The 17,653-nt window shown below is 42.2% G+C and overlaps 1 protein-coding gene across 1 annotated transcript; it reads left to right on the top strand.

The window, feature by feature from the left end:
• The first annotated feature begins 1,497 nt into the window (after positions 1–1,497).
• Positions 1,498–17,325, top strand: magl (MAX dimerization protein MGA-like). The gene is made up of 21 exons (XM_057353738.1): positions 1,498–1,609; positions 4,571–5,376; positions 5,473–5,923; positions 6,735–6,837; positions 7,011–7,103; positions 7,360–7,470; positions 7,552–7,641; positions 7,727–8,283; positions 10,888–11,122; positions 11,209–11,390; positions 11,528–11,665; positions 11,861–11,918; positions 11,996–12,480; positions 12,600–13,116; positions 14,341–15,521; positions 15,616–15,683; positions 15,762–15,789; positions 16,005–16,220; positions 16,308–16,419; positions 16,570–16,632; positions 16,728–17,325. Exons 2-21 carry the CDS (start codon positions 4,628–4,630, stop codon positions 16,784–16,786), a joined length of 5,496 nt encoding a protein of 1,831 aa, XP_057209721.1. The 5' UTR covers positions 1,498–1,609; positions 4,571–4,627; the 3' UTR covers positions 16,787–17,325.
• Positions 17,326–17,653: the final 328 nt, after the last annotated feature.

Raw genomic sequence — 17,653 nt, 5'->3', positions numbered from 1 at the left:
ACGCACAGCAAGTGGTGACCACACGTACACCCGGAGCAGTGGGCAGCACCCGGCGAGCAAGTAGGGGTAGGGTGCCTTGCTCAAGGCCACCTCAGTCGTTACCCGCTGGCCCTCGGAATCGAACCGGCAACCTTCTGGTCACGAGTCCGACTCTCTAATGTGAATGAGATTGAGAATATAGAGAATGTGAAGCTGACATCACGCCCTATGTTGCATGTTGCAGTGTTGCCGCCATCTTGGGAGGTACTCATACTCCACTGCTATTATTCTTTTGATATGTACCGTTACTTGTTTTGTTAGATATATGGAGAAATCGAAAGTAAAATAACCAGGGGCTTTTCCTGAACGACTCTGCATAATGTTATTGCAGTTTTTAACACAACAAGACCGACCTACCATAGTTATACTTCCTAATAAAGCAAGAAAAACAAAACACTGCATTGAACGCACTAGCAGCCATCCTCCCAAGATGGCATAACATGAAACGCAGCGTGACGTCTATTAACAAACTCTATTAAGTGTTTTATTCACACTGAATTTCTCTTGGTCGATGAAGCTTCTGGTACATCAAGAACCCTGCGTTCAGCAAACCAGCGGCGTCTTGTATCGCCTTCTCAAAAGGGCAGTAAATCTCTCTCCCGGTCATTCTCCTTCACAACTCAGACCGGTCAACCACATCTCTCACAACATTCAACAAACTACTTAAAACCCATCTCTTCTGTGAATACTTGACAGGCAGATGATAAAAAGAAAAGAAAACGAGTAACCCTCTCTCTTTCTCTCAACAGGTAGTGGTCTGGCTTTTGTTGAAACTAGTATCTTGGTATTAGCACCTATTGCACTATCGCTCCTGTAGGACATATCGCTTTATTGCTCCCTGAACTCTCTGTACGTCACTTTGGATAAAAGCGTCTGCTAAATGACTAAATGTAAATGTACACACAAATGTTGTTTATTTCTTCTCTTGCTGGAATCTTTCATGTTAAATGTTAAGGACGCAAATGTTATTTATAAAAGTTATAGAATGAGGCGCTGTGGTGACCACACTGAGAATCAAAAGCTCAAATTCACCACAATCATTTTCTCTGCCTGCAGATCGCAAACGTCAAAGAAGAAAATCTTATTGTAATTCTGTCATGTGGGTGAAAACAAAACAAACATGTAATCTAATGAGATATTTCTATGCTAGACATTAACTTGATACTTCCTGAACAAACCATACATTAGAGAAGGGATTTTACAAAAGTCTAGATTTTATTAAAAAAAAAAACACTGTAGGGGACAAACGTGATCACCGCATAAACCAACATTTCTACAAATTGTTTAGTAACAAACATAAAGAAATAGGTCTAGCTGAACATTTCCCCTGAACTCCTGAGCCGCAGTTCTTTCCGATGAGTGAGTGCGATGAGTCATCGCTGCATTAAACAGCGTCACGCCATTCGCCAGAACCGAGCAGCGCGAGCTCGGTGGCAGGGTCGTTTTGCGGTGACGTCACTCGCGCCAGCGGACTGTTGCTTTGAGGAGATTTCAGTTATGAAGCACGAGACTGGCGAAACTTTTGTCAACCAACAGTTGAAGATTTCGAGTCCTTCACAGCGAAACTGAGGCAAGTGACCAGTGGATCGTAAATATATGATCTTATAGGCTCTTATATGTTCAGGTCTATGTGCTTTTATGTATGCTCGGAGTAGATGCGTTAGTAACACAGTGTTTGGTGAATCGAAACCCTCGCGCGCGGGCTCGTGCGGCAAACACCCGCCATTGAGGAGCTCGTGCTTGTAGTCGAAGCAAAGCGCGCCATACATCGAAGTTTACTTCACTGTGTTTGTGTAGTAGTTCATTGAAACGGCGAATAACGTCGCTTGTGTCTTGAAGGTCTTTGACGATCCATGTTCGAGGCAGTGAATCCTAAAGCAACACTTTCCACAGATCTGTAGGAATAATTTAACTCTTTTCACGATGGTCGATGTTCATCGTGTATGAGTTGCACTGCATTACTAAACTACGTTACACGCCAAATAAACATCACCGTCGAAACAAGTTTGTGTAGACAGTAACACTGTACAACAACAACAACACACGATCTATGATGACAACACATAGCAAAACATCAAAGCAAGTCATTTATTTTTAAAGGTGCAGTTAGTGAAATCTAGCGGCAAGGTTGCGAATTGCAACCAACCGCTCACTCCACCCCCCTCCCTTTCGAAACACTACGACGGTTAGGTGTTAGCTGACAGAACATGGCGAATTATATGGAGGATCCGCGGTGTATGTAGATAGAAATAGCTCATTCTAAGGTAATAAAAACATAACGCTTCATTGTGTAAGCTCTTTATACACCTCTGAAGTCATAGCTATGTATATTATATTGCATTTAGGGCTGTCACGATTATTAAATAATCGTCTCATCATCGCGATTGTTTGACCTCATCTCGATGGATTCAGATCAACGCAATTATTGCACATCTCTATAGAAGACACTAGGGAGAGCTGTAGTGCATCTGCATATTGCATATTTTAATGTATATATTATAACTAAAGCATGATAATACTTGTCAAATGTACCACCACAACACAATCACTTTAAAAAAAACTAATGCATATACCATAAAAATAACCTGCAGAACAGTTTAATATTATTTAAGCTAAACTCAGCGTGAAAACCAACTTACCTAAATCTCATTAACATAGAAGTAAACTTTTATTGTAGTCTTGCAAGTGAGAAAAAAACAGACTAGAAGCTTTTCTATGACTGATAGCATTTTAATGGTGGCTTCAATTCACCCCTGATCAATTTACGTCATTTACAAGTATTTGGTGTTTGTATTATTGACAGGTAAAAGCCTAAACCTTAAGTATGATGACCCAATTTTTTCTGATGTATTTCCAAGAAAAAAAACATAGTCTTATATTCAGAACAATATGGTCGTTTCAAAGCTGAGTAAAAAATGTATGAGAATGAAATGTCAAATTCTAAAACAGACAATCGTCAAAACCCTAAAAGAGACAATTAATCGTCATAATCGCAATGATTTATTAGACAATTAATCGTCAGCCAAATTTCATAATCGTGACGGCCCTAATTGCATTTCTATCAATAGATCATCCCAAAAATTCTGGGTGAGCATTCGCTTTTACATAGAATGCATCTTTTGTTCCCACACTTTCATTTGTGCAATTTTACGTGTCTAATACATGCATGGGCGACTTATAACACACCAAAGACACAGAAAAACACGGATTCGCGCCATATGACCCCTTTAAAGAACCGGACGAAGAGGGTCAAGAATGACATCATACTATGGAGCTATTTTAGCCTCATTAATTATTCACGCGTAAAACAAGATATACACATGCGTAAACAGTTTCACATGAATAAAACCTAATTTACGTGCACAAAGTATAAATATACATTTACAAAAAGCAATTCACGTGCGTAAAACAAAACTATTTTCTTATAAAGTACGTTTCGCAAACATACGACTGTGCACAAATATTTTGAAAGTTTAAAATGTACACGTTTATCGTGTTATGTGAATGTGCAAATCGTCACTCACGTGTGAATCGCCTTGGATGTGTGTGTGTGTGTTTTTTAAGACTCTCCTGGCAGCGCAACCCCTCCCACGTGGGTTGTCGTACTCTTTAGCCAATCAGATTCAACCTTATCATTCAACCAATCGTAATCGTGGAGAGCACAGAACTCAAGGAGCTGTAGTTAGCACTAAAGGCTCGTTTGTACAATTTCGCAAATCTACTCTCTGAGCTGTGATGCTGTATTAAAACATAATACAGCCACGCAATAAATCTGTTTTTATTAACTTATTTTGTAGGAGAAAAGTATGAAATAGTGAGTGAACATGACCACTTAAAAACTACACAACCAGCAGTCACTTCCACTGAACTGCTAAAATCCGTCTGGGTAACAAACTGTGCCTGATAGATGAGATATGTTCATGTTTGTATGTCCATACAATGTATGTTTTAAATGAACAAGGACAATAAATAACTAGTTTTTGGAAACATTGTTTTGTATGGGCGCATAGATTTGTAGCTGCGCAAAAGGTGCGCAGAGCCGTTTTCCTTGAGTCCTGTGCTCTCCGCGTTTATGATTGGTTGAATGGTAAGGTTGAATCTGATTGGCTAAAGAGTACGACAACCACGTGGGTGGTGTTGCGCTGCCAGGAGAGTCTCAAAAAACACACATCCAAGCCGATTCACACGTGAGTGACGATTTTTACATTCACATAACACGATAAACGTGTACATTTTAAACTTTCGAAATATTTGTGCACAGTCGTATGTTTGTGAAACGTACTTTATGAGAAAATAGTTTTGTTTTACGCACGTGAATTGGTTTTTGTAAATGTATATGTATACTTTATGCACGTAAATCAGGTTTTGTTCACGTGAAACTGTTTACGCATGTGTGTATCTTGTTTTACGCGTGAATAATTAATGAGACTAAAATCGCTCCATATCATACAGCCAAACATATTGTTCAGTAACTCAAAAAGATTTCATTTCCCACTGATGACTGTTGATACATTGTTTATTTGTTTTTCAGGATGCTGTAAACACAGAAGTTACGCGTCTGGTTTTGAACGGCCAGACGAAGACGGTGATGGAGAAACCTGCGGATTCTTCAGCTGTGAGGACACAGAGTAATGACACGCGTGATACACGGACAGTACGTGAGGAACGGCCCGGTAAACATGTGGATACGATGGACGTGGTGCTGGAGAACGAGTCTGTCTGGAGTCGTTTTCACAGCGTGGGCACAGAGATGATAATAACTGAGCAGGGCAGACGCATGTTCCCCTGGTGTCGCTTTCGTCTCGCTGGTTTACACCCCAAACGCTGCTACTCTCTGCTCATGGACGTCGTGCCTGCCGATGACTATCGCCACAGATGGAATGGAGAGATGTGGGAAACGGACGGAGCGGGTGAGCCTCGTGTTCCGGGTGAGCCGTATTTTCACCCCGACTCTCCAGCCTTGGGTCAACGCTGGATGGACGGCCCGGTGTCCTTCTATAAAGTCAAGTTAACCCATGACACTGTGGATCAGGATGGTTGTGTGGCTTTGCGGCCCATGCACCGTTACCAGCCTCGCCTTCATATCGTTCCTCATCACCAGTGGGCCGTTTCATTGCAGGACCCGGACGTCCAGATGTTTACCTTCACTAACACAGAGTTTTACGCTGTGACGAGCTTCCAGAATCCAAAGATAAAACAGCTTAAAATCAATTGCAATCCTTTTATGTTGGCCTTCAGAGAAGACGGTGAGAAGAGTCTCAGGCCTGCTGTGAGTGACAGATGTCAGTCACGGTCTGCGGTCAGTCACAGTCATGATGATGACTCTGAAGACCACTTGTATGTCATTTTATTCTTAACGTAATCGCAGTGAAATGTTGTTTTTGGAATAGCGCCGTTATGTTTGACTTGTTCGTTTCTTTATTTGTCTGTCAGTTCAACACGCACTCGCGCTGAATTCCAGTCTGATGAAGAGCGAGTGTTGTCAGACAGACAGAGATTTATCTGTGATCAGCTCATCGGACGCTTCACAACAGAAGATTCCGAGGCGACTGGACAGCCGCATGTGTCGTCTGATTCTTCTGAAGCTCATCGTCCTGTCAGCAGAACCTCGGGTGAGAATGTCGTCTCGGCCGTGATGACCTCCTCACTTCACAGGCAGCAGAAATCTGTCGCCCTGGCGTCTTCACGTCGCTCTGCTGTCTGTAACCCACGCGGGGTCGGCTGGAGGTCCAGATGCTTGAGGAAAGCAAGGAAAGCCAAGTCTAAACGCTGGTCTAATGTCAAGTATGCGAGAGCCGCTGTTCTTCTGCCCCCTGCAGACACATCCACGCAGCCCGACCTTGAGGACGTGGACGGCGTGCTGTTTGTGTCTTTCGGTGGAAAGGTACGATACATCATGTGACCACAAGATCTGATGTAAAGAATCTAGACACATGATTTATTCTGTACATCATCATTGACCACGTTTACATGCGCATCAATAATGCGATTATGTCCAATAATCAGAGGAAGAACATGTTTACGTGACATGAGAACACCTCTTTGCTCCCGTTTACATGGAAGTTTGATTTGTCTGATTATTTGCTTTAATACACACAGTGTCCTTTTAATGTATTCGCGTCAAATGCAAAACACCGTTATGTGGATGTATTTTCTGGTTATTCGGCGCCGTGATGATGAATATAGAAGGAATGTGTCCGCAACGGTGATGTACGCTGTCATCGCGTTCACGCTGTTTCTGTATGAAGGAGCAGAGACTGCTGACAGCAAGTTGTGTTGACGGTTAAACTTCAGACTGTCATGTTCACCATCAATTTGCGCTTAAGGTGCGTGACAAGCACATGCGCAGCTTGATCAGAGCAGCATAAATGCGATTAAAGTGTTTACATGCCTTCACATTGCGATTAAAACCGGCGTACACCACATATGTTACTTCCATTATGCTTACTGCGATTATGATCTTAATTGCATTATTTAAAGGATTGCGTTACATGAGGTAAAGTGTCCTATTATAATCGCATTATGAGCGTGCATGTAAACGTAGTCAATGTTGACAAGAGATGTACGAATATTTGACAGTCTATTGTCACATATGGTTCACTGGCAGATGTTTTAATCTAAAGCATCTTACAAAGTGACTCCAGGCTCACCGTGATTCAATCAACATTGATACAATTCTTGGTTTTGTCTGATAGGAAGCTCTTGATGTTCATGTTGTGAATATGAGGAGGTCTGTGGAACCTTCATCATCATCACCACTCGCTCACATTCAGACAGAGAACTTGCGGTGTGATAAAGGTTTGAGAGCATGAGTGTCTTTAACATTGATGATGTATCCTCCCTTCCCTAACTTGTGTATAGATCGACTGGTTCTCGTCATGAATATAGCCACAGATGCTGGAAAGGCTTTAAGAATGAAAGCATAAGTAAAACCATTGATAATGTACACAGCTCATTATATGTGTGTGCAGAGAAGCAGTACATCTCACAGCAGCAGCTCATCTTAGTTCAACATCTGAAGAAACTGAAGAACAGACAGATCATTCATCCTGCACTTCAAGACGGTTCGTAAAGCACAAACCCACACTGAGATGACCTTCAGCTTAGGTTTGACGAATACCATTTTAATACAGTCATCGATATATTTCACACTGGCCTCAAGGATCCGGCGGTGATAACACACTGTGACGACACTATTACAGGAAGATTGTTGTAATCCTCTTAAGACAAGCTAATAAAAAAGGTTGTGATTCAGGAACGAAAAAGGTTTTGACTATCTACAGACACACCTCACTGTCCCGCACACTGTTTTCATTTCAGTTGGGCTGAAACTGAACCTTCTGGATCCTGCTGTACCTATAGACTTACATTATCTAGGTGTGAGTTTAACTTCACCTGCTCTCAGCGTTGACAATCTGACAGCGTCCTCTGGTGAGCAAAACAATTCCCTAAAATAAACATCACATGTTTTTCTTCAATGACAACAACTCCTCTTGTCTTGTGTGCTTCTAGATGTTCCATTTGTATCACCGACTGGAAAGACAGACGACCCCATCAAGACTAAAGGCTGTCATAACACAAGTGGACAGAGCTCAATAGACAGTAAGAAACTTGTAGTCAGAAAAGCATAATAAACACTTTTGTCTGTTCTTCTAAATCTTCATTTTCAAATGATTTCATTGGTCAGGCTCGATCAACCGTTCAGCATTTTTCTCAGATGAGTTGGATGAATATCTTGAAAGTGAAGCTCAGCAGATCTGTCAGCGTGCCGCTGTGTTTTCCACAAGCTCTCCGTCTTCTGTGGTCTACCAGATGCCTGACAAAAGCAGCAGTTACGTCCGAACGTTAGACAGTGTTCTTCAGACGCGGGGCGCAACAGCAGCTCCTCCCACCGCGTCAACAGACCGTCGCAACCCGTCAAATGTGTTGCCTTGCAAACCTGCTGTTAAAACCACTCCGGAAAGCTCAGGGAGATCCAGACAAAGCACTTCAGTGAAGATCACTGTGAAGAACGCTCAACGTTCACCTCAAGAGCGTCATCACTCCACACGCAACAAACCTGAAGCAGAGGTCAGACCTGGAGGTCATCTGAGCCGTACTTCCCACATCATTGTGTCTACACCTGCTAAATATCAACTGAAGCTGCTGGAGCAGGAACGAGAAGCAGTTTATCACGGCAAGAGTCGCACGTTTGTCACTACAGAGAGAGCCGAGTTTGCTTTGACTTCACTGGTCACTTCAGAAGTAAGTGCATAGAAAATATTCACAGCACTCCTTAAAAGTTCAAATGCTCGAAAATGTACACAAATGACGTGGAAACACCATCAGTGGTGTTTTTGGCATCCCAGAATTCAAACCATGAATGTGTTTCATATCTCTTTATCAGATCATATGTTTTTATCGTTCTCAGTCTGAATGTGTGTTATATTGGGTTTTTATAGCACTCAAATCTAAGGTTGGGTATCGTTTGGGTTCCTATACCGGTGCCTAAATCGATACTTTCAAAAAAGAGTCACAAAACACCGGTGGATGACATTAAAGAATAATATATTCAATTAAAAAACAGTTATTAAATCATTAAAAACAATTTCACAATTGAAGTTTTAAGTGAATGTGAAATGAGCATAGACACTAACATTGAAAGATGTTATAGTATTTACTGTTTCCCCTCCAGCTACAGCTAAATGCTCATCATAGTTAGGGATGCACCGATACCATTTTTTAAAGACCGAGTACGAGTACCGATACTTTTTTTCTGGTACTCGCCGATACCGATGCCTGTATAATTTACAATTATGTTAATAACCCAGTATCTTACTGGTAAATTTTGTTTCTTTTGTTTTTAGGTCTACTTAAATTTAAGTACTATTTTTAATTAAGTTCAATTTTTTTATGATAAGTAGCACAATTTTACTAGCAAATTTACTTCAGTTTGCTAAAGTAAACAATATACTCTGTGGTTGAATTATAAAAAATTCAAGAGGGGTGGTGTGGTAAAAGCGTTTGTTTAAAGGAGTCATATTGCACAGCTAAAAAGAATATTATGGTTTGTTTTAGATGTAACGCAATGTGTATACACCATTTAAAGTTTAAAAAACGTTGTATTTTCCACATATCGTGCATGTTTGTATCTCCTCTTTGCCCCGCCTCTCTGAAACGTGCTGACTATTTACAAAGCTCATGGCTCTGAAAAGCGAGGTGCGCTATGATTGGCCAGTTCACCAGTGCGTAGTGATTGGTCAAATACTGCAAGCATTTCACGGAAATGTAACGCCTCTTACCATATTTGGAACATCAGGTTCCAAAGCAATTGTACTGACAGACGATACAATGAGATTTACAATTATGCCACCTTAACTACGTGTAGATTTGGGCGGTCTTAGTCAAATCATGTGACGAAGTTACGTAGATTCGCCGGGGTGTGGTTCAGGCAGGTCTGGTGAGCATTCGCTTTTACATAGAATGACTCTTTTGTTCCCACACTTTCATTTCTGCACTTTTACGTGTCTAATACATGCATGAGCAACTTATAACACACCAAAGTCACAGAAAAACACGTACTTCCGCCATATGACCCCTTTAAGTTAACCGGACTTTTATTTTGACGGATCGCCGCAAATGGTGTTTGTTATGTGTTCGTGTCCTCGTGCAGTGAAACGCTGGCGTTGAAAGCTCCACAAGCACAATGCGTTCAGGTTCAGTACACGCAACCGCACCACTCTTTCACACACATTCATGCAAAACAAGCAGAATACATATTTAAACAGTATCTGAATATTTCGTTAGCTGTTAGCGGTTCAGCACTAATTTCTTGTTAGGAAATAATACATTTGCCAGATTCCGTGTCATTCCGTGTTGTACAGCAAATTCTGTTTTCATGCCTGGATTCCTCTATTCCGTCTGCGTTTTCCGCATTGCGGAAATCATAGGGCTCCATGTACGTATGTCACGTGAGGTATCGGTCTTTGGTATCTGTGTGTCATTACGAGTACATGAGCTTGGTATCGGGCAGATACCCGATACTGGTATCGGTGCATCCCTAATCTTAGTTGTATTAAATATGGGCAGAAAATGCGTTGAATATATCACCAGATTAAGTCCATTTACAGAGAACCTTCTAGGCTACATTATATGTGCGTTATTATTTTAAAAACAGACAGTATGTATAATGAACAAGTATGATAATATGCCGAAACATGCAGTCAGAGTAAAAGGCTTGATGTCTGATGTCTAGAGATCAGACTGACAGATGCTAGAAGGTTTTAGCACTTTCACTGCTGTGTCTCGCTTGTCTGTCTTGTCAAATGTGTTACTGTGTTAAGAACGAGCATGCGCTTCTTTGATTGTAAACGCGCGCAACAGTTTTATTGTGATCGCTTGCATTACACGACGCCTCGTGTGCATGTAGAATTAACGTTAGTTTCACTTTAAAACTTGCCTTATGCGGCGGTTGAAGTTAAAGATGATGAATGCTGAAATCGCTGAGATGGATGGAGAGAAAGAGCGCGGGGTTAAAACGTTCTTTCACTGTGATCAATCCATGGGTCATGCGCGTTCCGATCTGTGTGGATCACAGATCATTTGCAATCCATTAAACCATTATATAAGATGTGTTGAATTGGTATTATCAGAGCTTTCCGACTCATTCACGTGAATGAGGGCAAATGTCTCAGTCGACGGCTCAGTCAGCATTTAAGTGGCACCGAAATTTGCCTTTTTATTGACGGTCCAGTTACATACCGGATATGGGTTTCGGTACCCAACCATACTAAAATCATGCTGTCCAGTTCTGTTTCTCATCGAATCACTTCAATGATCTGCTGGACCCGATGTGTTTAATCTCTTCAGAAATCTAAGAAGCCAGTGTTCGGGAAGCATCGTGTTAGTCAAGATGTTTGCGGTAATGACTTCTGTCGGCTGGGTTGTGTCTGTGAGAGTCTGACCAGAAAGATCCGAGGACCCACACACTGCAGACGACTTCAGTGCATGTTCGGCTGTGACTGCTTCAAGCACAAAGTTTTTCTCATCCGTCCACCAGAAAGAAGCCAAACACACGTGAGGAAGATTCCGCTTATGGCTTTCCGTAAGTCTCTGAGGTTTCTGGCACTTGGACCAACACTGTTTCACACTAGTCTCAAATCTAAAAGCCTTACCCATTTGTGTCAACAGCTGTTGATCCGCAATTAAACCACAGGCCTGATCCTGCGGCCATCATCACCCGCCTGTGGAACAGAAGATCTGATGACCGCGACACCGAGCTCATCTTTACACCTACAGCAGCCACCTCTAATCCTCCTGCGCTACAAAAAAACACCTGCTCACGTGTCTACGTTCCACGACCCAATCCTGTGGTAACAATCTCACTTTTAGAATCCCATCAGCGTGTGTGCATGCGGTGGGGAGTGAATGACACTGAAAACACATTTCTGGAAGTCTTAAGATTTGCTTTCAGCGTTTTTCTCCTCTGATGATCTCTTGTTGTTCGCAGGTGCAGGAAATGGAGAAAGATCCAGTTTACAGGTACTTAGAAAGCAAGATGACGTGCGCTCGTGTTCGAGAATACAACAGTAATCCACCACCGCAGTTCTACATAATACCCGTCAAGAAAAAAAGATGTGATAATGAGGTATGTCAATACACGAACTCTTCAACCTTCCCACATGTCATGTATAGCAGCTCCTGCAGCGTTCAGCTCTGACGCGCATGACTGGAAGTAATCCTGAAGATCAGCTGTGTTTAATAAGGGTCAGAGCTAAACTCTACAGGACTTGTGAGTGTTGCCGTGTTTCTCTATATGACTGTGTTTGTGTTCTCACTGAAGACCAGTGAAGTCTCCCGATCGTCTCCTGCTCGCACACATCTGACATCTCAGAGTCCAGGTCAGTTACACACACTTAGATTCTTCTCTAACTATCTTTTGTGTCTTTATATGTTGAGTTCTTCCGTGTCGTTTCAGACAAGAACGCTGCAGCATCAAAAGAGCCGGAAGCCACTAAGGTTCTGGAAATCATATCTGAGTGTAACTGGGAGGCCCAGCGGACCCTGGTGCTTAAAGAAGTGTTTCGTTGCGTCGATATGAACCTCCTGTCATCCTCTCTTTTCATCGACATCTTCAAAGTGGATCTTCTCTCAACAACTCTTAAAAAAGACGACGGACGCTGCACGTTGAGCTACAAGGTCTGCGTGTCCCTCAGGGAGCCGTTGAGCCGGACTGATGAGCCACGAAATAAAGCAAACAAACAGGAGATGTTTACCGAACGAACTCATGTGAACACGTCTGATTGTCAAGTCTACGAATCAAGTTGTAATGATGAAACTCATTTTAGAAGTGTTGACAACGAGATCAGGAGCCTGAAGCATTTTCCTCTTCTGTCTCGTGTTATTCCGGCCGGTTGTCTAAAGGCCAGCGTGAAGATGTCTGCGTGTCCTCGTCCAGTTCAGGTAAATTCTTCAAGGGTTTGAGCTGTCAGACAGCTAAGCATAAAATATTTCCAGAAAAATCATGATCAATATTTCACACATCACACACTGACTATGATGAATTCATTCCTTTATTTCAGGTCAATGGAAAATCATACACCAAGGCAAATTTGTTATTGGGCCAAATAGGATCATTGCATCCAGCCAATCGTCTTGCTGCGTACGTTACTGGCAGGATGAAGCCAATGTGTCGGAGTAAGTCCCCTGGCAAATTAGTTCCAGAAACGCTTCCAGACAGAACGCCTGCCAGTCTGAAGGACACCCAACCTCCAGTGATTCCCGGGCCCCCCCATGAGACCATATATTCACCCCTAAATGTTTGTAATCCTGTCTTAATCCCAAACCTTTCTTCAACACCTAATCATATTACATCATCTAACCCCAGACTGACTGTGCCAAACTCCATACCACCACCCAAACACACAAATACCAGTAAACCCAATATAGTTCTCCCGGCCTCTGCTCTTCCACCGGGTCAAAGTGTGGTTCTGCACCCGGTCTCAGGTGTGAGCGGAGCAAACATCTGTCAGTTCAATGGCCAAATAATTCAACTGTTTCCTCTTCCTGCAGTGTTACCCATTCATCCGCAAGCCAAAGGTCAGTATCATCACATGCTCATTCCAATGATTTCAAACCAGGGCCCGTATTCTCAAAGCTTCTTTGAATCCTCTCGGAAAGCTCTTAATTTATCTTAAAAACTTAAAAGCGATTCAGGACCAATCTGAGAGCAACTTTGAGCAAGGAAAAGACAAAAACTTTTATCTTAGCGAGGAGGCGGGGCTGACCCCATTGCTATGTATTACACAATAGTTACACACAGTCTTTTGAAGAGTGTGATTGGTTGGTTGCCCAAGAAGGAAAAACAAGCTTTTTTTAAGGATAGGGTCTAAGTATAAGTTGTGTTTCAAATTTCAGATGTAAATTTTCTTGTTTTACCACACAGTGTGTGTGTATATATATATATATATATTTATTATGTATATTTATTTACCGTGCTGTTGATGTCATACTAAACGTACTTGATAGGAAGTGCTGTAATTCTTCGTTTGATCACTTGACTTACAGAAAATTGGGACAGAACCAAATCATCTCTGCTGCATAGTTTACATTTCATCCAGTTGCCGAATATGTTAATGTAGTGATTACTTCTATTTCTGGCGCTATGGCGAGATGTTAGCGTGTCTCTAATAAGATCGGTCACAAACATGATCACTGCACAATCTAATGTGTTTTTGTCTCTGCTTCTAAAGCCTCTTAAAAGTCCTCCTCGCTACTCCTAACAATTTTAGACCTTAATGCTGGGTTCACACCAAACGCGAACAATCGCGTTCCACGCCCTTTATAACTCGCGGGAAAAGTTTGTTATTTTCGCGTGAGTGATGCAATCTGACAAATATTTTCAACCTTCGCGGAAGACAAGATTGATGCGCATTCATGGCAATCGCGCTGCCCGATTCGGGTCATTCGCACGCCTGCTGCGAGTTCGCGTCTATACACGTCTTTGCTTTGACTTTGTATGTAATTTACTCGTGCTAAACGCTTAATTTGCGTTTGGTGTGAACCCAGTGTAAGAGCTCTTTTAAGGGTTAAGATGCTTTATGAATCACTTTTTTCTTTACTAGGATCTTTTCTGTAATGTTAAGGGGAAACGCCCACATTTTCTTTCACGCAAGAATTTTCTTAGAATTTTGTCACTAGGAGCAACTCTTTGCACTAAGATTTTTCATGAATACGGCCCAGGTTTGATTTTCATGCTGAGGGTACATGCAGATTTATGTCTTGTAATCGATATGAAAAAACTTCTCGCCCTTTTTACTGTAGAGAACGCTCATCAAAAAGCACAAACACTAAGTGTTCAACCACCTCAGATGATCCAAACCACTGCGAAGCCTCAAAAAACGGCAGCTTTTCCTAAACGGCATCCCTTCATTGCTCCCAAGATCCTTTTTCTGCCCAGAACCACAGGCTTCGGCTTTACTAGTGACACTACAGCTCAAGGTCCACACGGCGGTTTGCCTGGTAAGACAGGAACATTTTCTTTCCGGATATGCCCACCTGCTGAAGGGCAGACAGATGCAGGAGAAAGTTCTTCCACAGTATTACTGCCTGGAGGATATCGCTTAATGAAACTGCCCGTGGAAGATCATTCCTGTGAGGATGGCCCATCTGCTGGCGTACCCTCAGCGTCACATCTGATGAAGAAACGCACAGCACAACACAAACACCATTCAAACGGAGCCACTGAAAGGGATTCGTTCGCTGAGGCTAACGCTAAACAGAAGGGTCAGATCGTCCCCATGACGCACGTGAATGCAGCGAGCTCCAGCCGTGTAGACGTCACTAACAAAGATCCAGTGACACATGAATCCTCAGTTGACATTAAAACAGAACCAGATGACATTACAACACAGCCGCCCTTCACCTCTGATGCGCCTGAAGATGGTCCTGAACATTTCATCAAAACTGAGCCGTATGACTCGACACAAACGGACTCTTACTCCACACATCGTCGTCTTCTTAAACAAGAGCCGAGCAGCTCTCAACCTGTTGACAACCCTGAGAACACCGAAGAAAGCAATGATGCTGAAAAAGATTTTGTTGTCATCAAAATAGAGACTTTGGATGAGACGTCAGAAACCAACCAGTTCTCCCATCAGATCAGTGAAAACCCCAGAAAGCCAGTGAACGACTCGCCGTCCAGCCGCTCGGACACACATCTGAAGATCCAACCGGCTGAAAGTAATTGTCCAGTTCTCAAAACGGATGCAGAGTTCACACAGCCTGTCAATGTCATGAGCTGTCTCAAACCATCGCTCAATAACGCTCAACAACATGCAGAAGTTAAGACGTGCAGCTGGCCGTTCAGACTCATGCAGAAAGCCATGAACTCGTGTGAAGACGACAAGGACGAACAAAGAGACCTCTGTGAATTGAGTTCAAGCATCAATGACTCTGATGACATCATCGAGCGATTCACTGAAGACTGGACCCCAGAGGAGAGTGTAAGTCATCATCATCACATGTGTGTTTGAACCTCGTTTTATCAATATTCTACAACCCAAAGACAATCACTCATATTTATATATTTATTCCTAGTCTAGTGAAGATGATATTAACCTCGACCCATTTGATGAGAACGCTGAAAAGATGAACAAGAGCAGAAGGTGAAGTGTTTCAAACATCATCTGAATCATCCGTTTCACATCCGCTGTCAGTTATACTAAAGCTCTTTCTCTTCACAGGACATCAAAGGAAGCAGGACAGCTCAGAGTAAGCTACTGTTGGACTGTTATCATCATATAAATGCTGTTTTTTCATTGGATAATACCGTTTAAAAATGGACTGTGAGACTGAGCAACTGACACAGAGTTTGTTTTCTCCGGTCTCACAGTAGATGAGACTTCGAACATTCTCTTTTATCTAGTGAGGTCAGTTCAGATCTTCATTGTGCCGTTTGTTCAGTAGAAACAATTGTTGTTTTGCAGTTGAGCGATGGACGGGGTGGATTTCAGGAGGGACAGATGCAGTATGACGTAGTGGAACACGGGTCTCATCTGTGTGTTTATAAGCGAGCGTGGCGTCTCAATCGTTCTGCGAGGAGACGGAGACGACGTGCTGAATTACCTCAGTGCTTTGATACTTTGAAGAGGATTCTGAACATCGAAGATCCCGACATGAGCGTTCAAGATGTTCTTCTGCAGGTGCGTCACACGGAGGTTTTGATCGTGTTGGTGATGAGCTCTTTGGACATTAAACGAGAAAGGTGAATGTGGATTCTTTCCTTTCAGGCGTGTGATATGATTGGAGCTCTTGAGCACCGCAGCAACTGTCTAATGAAGAAGAAGAAATCTTTGATTCAGAAACACTCCCGTTACATTTCACTCATCTCACAGCTCTCTGGTAAACAACACAACAGATCAAAAACTTCAAAACACGTTTCCTTTGTTCAGATTCTCCTGCAACATTGAGAGTGAAATACTGTGTGTGCATGTTCATAGTCTTAAGTGCTGAATACATTGAATAGGGTAGTTTTGTCTTTATAATCCGCAGGAACGGTGAGACAACACACTGGGCAGAAAAGCACAGCAGAAACATCTCCACACAAGCATTCAGGTGAGTTGATTGTTGTTTCTCTTCAGTATACAGTATAGCTTTAGGGGAATTACATCAGATGTTCACTTTATGGCCTTGTGTGTTTGTCGTCTCAGTGGCAAAAAGACCCTCAGGTTTGCCCAACATAGTGCTGCAGTCATTCAGCAAGATTTAGGATGTGTGGTGACCTGACTCTTCAGAACTCTGCGTGGACTTCATTTGACATTCCAGCACAGAGAAGCAGAAATATCTCCTCCATGAGGAACTGTGTTTCTACACCAGGATCTTCCAGTCTTTATAAACCTGAGAATCACAGTCATAATTGACAGTCGACGGATGGGAGATTATGTGAGGAGGTGTTAATATCACTTTCATCTGAATCACAGCAAACCCTTTTGCTTTCTGTCCATAAAATACAGGTCAAAACTTTACAGCAATATTACTGTTTACAAAGATTGTAGATATGAATGTATTGAAATGACCTCATAAGCCCCACGTTGGGGCAGTGTTGTAATGGATTCTTGTTTAATACTAAACATTATATATACACTAAACCTTGCACAATCTATGGAATTTATTCTACAGATGTATTTTTCATTTAAAGTTATGTCAGTTGTATGGACCTGAATTATGTAAAGAATGATCTGCATCTACTGGTGTCAGAACAGCGGCTTCAATTGCTGTTGAAACTTTAAACTAAACTCATTGTTTCAATGTTTTGTTTTTATTGTCCTGCTTTTGCACATGTCGCAACATTTATTTACATTTACTAGACGCTTTTATCCAAAGCCACTTACAGAGAAGATAAAGGAACAATAAAGCGATTTGTCAATAGGAGGCAATAATACTACAAGTGCCTATACCAAGATACTAGCTTTTTCAACCCGGAACAACCCTTATTGAGGGAGAGCGTTAAGAGAGAGTCAACATTTACTGCTCAAGTATTATAAAAAGATATGTTTTAAGTTGTTTCTTGAATGAAGAGAGAGATGTGGTTGACATAGTCTCAGACTTCATACCCACGGGCCGTTGGCTAAACGTC

This window comes from Triplophysa rosa, linkage group LG15 (assembly GCF_024868665.1).
Source record: "Triplophysa rosa linkage group LG15, Trosa_1v2, whole genome shotgun sequence".
NCBI lineage: Eukaryota > Metazoa > Chordata > Actinopteri > Cypriniformes > Nemacheilidae > Triplophysa > Triplophysa rosa.
The sequence above is the reverse complement of the archived record's forward strand: the minus strand, read 5'-3'. Positions and strand labels throughout refer to the sequence as shown.

Bases quoted from the DNA above. Each gene is read 5' to 3' on its own strand.
- magl (XM_057353738.1), top strand. From the start codon at position 4,628: ATGGAGAAACCTGCGGATTCTTCAGCTGTGAGGACACAGAGTAATGAC. The intron at 7,471-7,551 runs GTGAGCAAAACA...GTGTGCTTCTAG, and splicing joins CAATCTGACAGCGTCCTCTG to ATGTTCCATTTGTATCACCG. The intron at 16,221-16,307 runs GTGCGTCACACG...CTTTCCTTTCAG, and splicing joins TTCAAGATGTTCTTCTGCAG to GCGTGTGATATGATTGGAGC.